The sequence below is a fragment of the Cotesia glomerata genome, linkage group LG8, assembly GCF_020080835.1.
Source record: "Cotesia glomerata isolate CgM1 linkage group LG8, MPM_Cglom_v2.3, whole genome shotgun sequence".
Classification (NCBI taxonomy): domain Eukaryota; kingdom Metazoa; phylum Arthropoda; class Insecta; order Hymenoptera; family Braconidae; genus Cotesia; species Cotesia glomerata.
In genome coordinates, this window is record NC_058165.1 from 4,777,835 (window position 1) to 4,782,741 (window position 4,907).

The 4,907-nt window shown below is 36.1% G+C and overlaps 1 protein-coding gene across 1 annotated transcript; it reads right to left on the reverse strand.

The window, feature by feature from the left end:
- Positions 1-751: 751 nt before the first annotated feature.
- LOC123270695 (zinc finger protein Noc) lies at positions 752-3,639 on the reverse strand. Its single transcript, XM_044736856.1, has 2 exons — positions 3,347-3,639; positions 752-3,248 (listed from the first exon to the last, which is right to left on the reverse strand). Exons 1-2 carry the CDS (start codon positions 3,431-3,433, stop codon positions 1,833-1,835), a joined length of 1,503 nt encoding a protein of 500 aa, XP_044592791.1. The 5' UTR covers positions 3,434-3,639; the 3' UTR covers positions 752-1,832.
- Positions 3,640-4,907: the final 1,268 nt, after the last annotated feature.

Below are 4,907 nucleotides of genomic sequence, written 5' to 3' on the forward strand. Positions count from 1 at the left end.
AGGTATAGTGGGTTCGCTCTGGCTGAGGCTCGACATTGCAGATTTATGCGCCCCGCCTTGCGGCGCTGATATCCGAGAACTCACGACCCGTTTCGCTCGTAATGAAAGAAATAAATTTAGTCTCTGCGCCCCGGGGATTGGGACGAGCGCATGAGCATAGCTCACATACACTCCGAAGCGCTCTCTTTGAAAGCTGAAGGATGTATAATGGTGAAAGGAAGGACGAGAAAAAAATTTACCGTGTATCTACACTTGTTATTTACTGTTGTAGATATTTTTTATGGACGGTAAAAAGTATCGGAGTTTTTTATAGTCTAACTTTAAATCTAAGTTTAAATAGATATTTATTAACATACCAAATATAGTACCTAATTTTTTATTTTATTCGGGAAAAAAATATTTTGAATTTAAATTATTTTTATAGATAAATATTTATGTAAAATAATTTAATTATTTTATTTTGTTCAGAAAAAAAACATATTTTACATTGAAAAAAACAACTGTTAGTCTTTTGGTCTTAAAAAGATAACTGTGTTCATTTTTAGTGACCCTAAGGTTTACGTTGATAATCTTTATCGGTATAAAATTATATGCTCAGAGAAGTATAATATATAATTTATGTGAATAATGATAAAAATAAAATGATGATGCGATCGATGATGAGTTAATTAATATATGATAAATAAACTTATATTTATTATTTATAAGATTATAAAAAATGACTATGAATAAATAAATAGATTAACACTTATTTGATTCTACAAACATGTTTATTAAAGCAGTATGGAAACTCAACGATATATTTACAATTCCTATTTACACAGCGAGCGACATGTGCATCGTAGGCCAAGTAAGCGTCGATAATACATTGATCCGATAATTTAAAATAATTTATTTTGCATACAATATTTTTATTTTAAAAATATTACTGATTTATGCAAGGTAAAAACATTGTCTTTAATATATCAACAAATGAAAAATCTTAATATCACAGTTTATACAATGGACATAAAAAAACACGAATCACCATTATCAAAATGGGGAAAAAAGTACATTGACATCGATTTTTTTACAACTTAATAATTTTTTAATATCGCAAATAATATTTTAACTTACAAACAACATAACTGTAAATATGTATGCATATTTGTTAATATCTGTTTATGCAAATAAGATGTGTAATAAATAAATGACATTTTATTAAAATGAAAATGGAGATTTATGAATTTATTATATCCACGCCAATGAGTTTGCATTTTATTTATACCGACGCAACACATATGCACAAACGAAATACACACTCGCGTACGCAATTCATACATTTATATATATACATTCACATTGTATACAGACATACTTGTGATATCGCTTGATAATTTATAATCGAGTGGACCAACAATCGTGTAAACGCAATGTTTTATAATGCCCGCTCATAAATCAGTTGTAGCTTGTGTGATAAGTATAGTAGAACTATACTTGCAATTATTATCGAGAAACAACCATCACTTATTAGTCCAGACAAAAAGTACCATGTGTTTTTTATTCATTAAGATACATAATGCATTTTTTTTATTTCATTTTATGATTTTTAGTTAAATTTATTTTTTATTTATGTATCCATAAATATATAATTATTTTTAAATGTTAATATTTATACTTATTTATATATCAATTTTTATCAATATATTTAGAGTTTTAGAGATATTTAAATAAAATTTATACAATTTTAATTTACCACGTGTTATTTACAGAAAACACTTAATTTAATATTATTATTTTTATTGATAAATCTTGAAAGCTCAATATTTTTTCGAAACTTCCAAAAATTAATCTTACGGATGAACTGCAGCACCGATACGTTGACCGTAAATAGCGTAAGGCGAGTAGTAAGGACCGAGAGTATTGAATGCGCTGTAGGGAGATGCACCAAGAGATCCAGGTAGTGGTCCAGTGGGTGGTTTTCCATAGGGATGATAGCGAGCACTAAGAGGACTTAAAGGTGGTGCTGGATAACTGCCACCCGCAGCAGCACGGTGTAACGCAGCCGACGGCGAAAGAAGTGGATGTGGCGGATGGGAATGTTGTCCGGCGGCAAGAAGCGCCGCGGATGCTGCAACAGCATGGTCATTTCCACCGCTAAAACTTGTATGACTCCTCAAATGTTGGAGCAATTCGTCGGAAGTGTTGAATCGCTTTCCACAGTAAGTTTCCCCGGCGATCCAATTACAGACGTAAGGTCTACCGCTGGTTAGCGATCCAGGGTAAGACAGTGATGGTGGTGGCATGGGTCCTAATGATGAAAGTGCCATTGCTAAGCCGTATTTTTGATGCTCACACTGGGTACATCCACTCGGACAAGGACCACCAGTCATCATCATTTGGGCATTGTGCATACTGTACTGACACCCCGTACAATAAGGGTCTTTACAAACTGGTACAAGTGTCTCACCACCAGCTGGTGTTTTTACTCGAGTGTAACTTAAATAAGGATTACCAGTAGGAGTAGCTGCCGACGGATAACCAAGTAATGCTGCAGCGGCTGCTGCATGATGATGCGAAAAAGGTGAAGCACCAGCAAACGGTGGCCTAAATGCTGGATTTTCGGTTAATCCTGGCGGGCAGCACAATGGATTACCACTAGTAAAACCACTACTTAATGTTGAGTGTTTGTAGGCGGCACTTAAACTTTCTTTAGTATGTCCAGTAGTACCAGACAATACTTCCATACCTGATCTTATAATCGGACTAGCGCCGTTGCTATTTCGTGGAGAAACAGATTTTTCACAATCTTGCGCTGGTGTTTTACGATCAATTGGTGAAGATGATGCATTGTTACTGCTGGAACCACTGGTGTTTGTTACACTTGGTGAAGCGGATTTACGTCCAAGGGGTGTACGATTACCACCAGATTTTTTATCAACATTATTGTTATCACTAGCACTTAAACTTTCATTACCACTTGCACTGTGTACACTAGCTTTTGATGTGGGTCTACCATCATCACTTGATTTTTTATTAGAAAGTACATTTGTTTCATATGGCTTAAAGGCCAATGGTTTTGGCTCCGACGGACTACTGCGTGTCCGTTCTAATTTAGCTACCGGCGGAGAGCGTGCATGTGCACCACTTGAAATTCCACTTTTTGAAGATTTGTCCAGTGGAGAAATAAGCGGCTTTGTTGGTGAATCGGCCCCTATTTGACTACATGTTTGAGCGAGCAAAGCTAGCGGACTTTTCTTCGCATCCAACTGTAATGAAAGAAACGAAAAAAACATTGTTAATTTTGTATAATCAAAAATTTTATTGGTACTAATCATAAATTAGCAGATAAACAATGAATACTAACCGTGGTTGGAAGCGGAGAAAGATAATCTGGTTGTAAGTACTGATTATGTCCAGTGGTCAACATACCGCCTTCTTCTAGCACAACCATTTGGTTAAACACTTTTACAATAAACACACAAAACTGTAATCCAAATATTAAAATCACAATTAATTAAGTTGTTATTTAAAATAACAATGTAATTAGCACAATTGAAACAATCGAGAACTTTTTTTGTTTAAATTCAATACAAACAGATGTAAAACGTCTCGTACGCATTCCATGGATGCAATGAGCGTCGTCAGTAACCAGAACCAGTCGCTTGGTGTGGTAAGACTACAAGCCGTAGCTCCATCTGGTGATGAAGCCCCCACCACTGTATTATAGTATCTTCAGTATGTAGCTTGCTAGCACCCCCCACCAGAGTTCTAGTGCGAGCAAAAGCTGCTCGAGTATCCGCAGAAGGGGAACGTCGACGCAGATCTCGGTGCTGGTCGGCAATGGTCGTGAATGGTAGGGGAGGCATTCTAATTTAACACGCCACCCATGATGTTGGCCCGACGATGACAGCTCGCATCCCGGCTTTGATATTTTACCGCTTTTACAGTCCTTCTCCTCTTTCTCGCTCTCTCAGACCAGCTCGTTCCCTTTTCTCCCTTCACCACTACCATCAACCATTTTCGTTCCCTTCGTCCCGTAAGTTTATGCTCATCTATTTCTGTGTCTGCGTCTCTGATCTTCTTATACTAGTCTACTTCTTCACACAACTCAGGCCACGGTTGTTTTAGGGTATCCTATGAACGTAGAAACTAAAAATTCTACAGCGATGCAGTAGTTATGGATGTATTTCTATACCAATTCACAGTGATGCATTGTGTATGTATACAACATCAGCAGCTACGACAGCAGCAGCAACCCGATATTTTATACCGTGAAACCTGTCTGTCTCTTCACCAGCCAGCCGGCTTCGCTTAATAAGCGGCTTTCAAAATAGAAATGTAATGGGCCGCCTGGGGAGAGAACGCCAGGAGAAAACCAAGTGATTGATTGCTACGTCCAACGACTTACCAACTATCACCACTATCGCCGACGGTTTATAAAACTCAATGACAGCCACTTAGCTGTTGGCTCTTAGTGTGTCTGATTATATTTACTTACAATATATTGTGTCAAAAGCATTTTAATTATCGTCAAACTAAGAAATAACATCATGAATTAATCATTTCAGTATTCGTGTTAAATGTTTGTTATTTTTAACTTACATTTTTTATGACTATATTTTTATTTGTCTCTTATTGTAGACACACTAAAAAAAAATATGGTTCTATGAACTAGGAAAATCTAGTTAAATAGCGTCACCACTATTTAATTGAAGTTCTTATACTTAAAATTGTTTATAATATTAAACCTCAATAGATAGTTGCTTAAAATATTTTTAGTTAAATATAGGCTCAAAAGTCATCTTGATTAACTTTAACTTAGAAAACGGAAAAAATAATTAGGACAGCCCAAACCGGGAATCGAACCCGGAACTTTTGGTTACGCACCAAGGGCTCTTCCAGTTAAGCTATCTGAAACATCATTA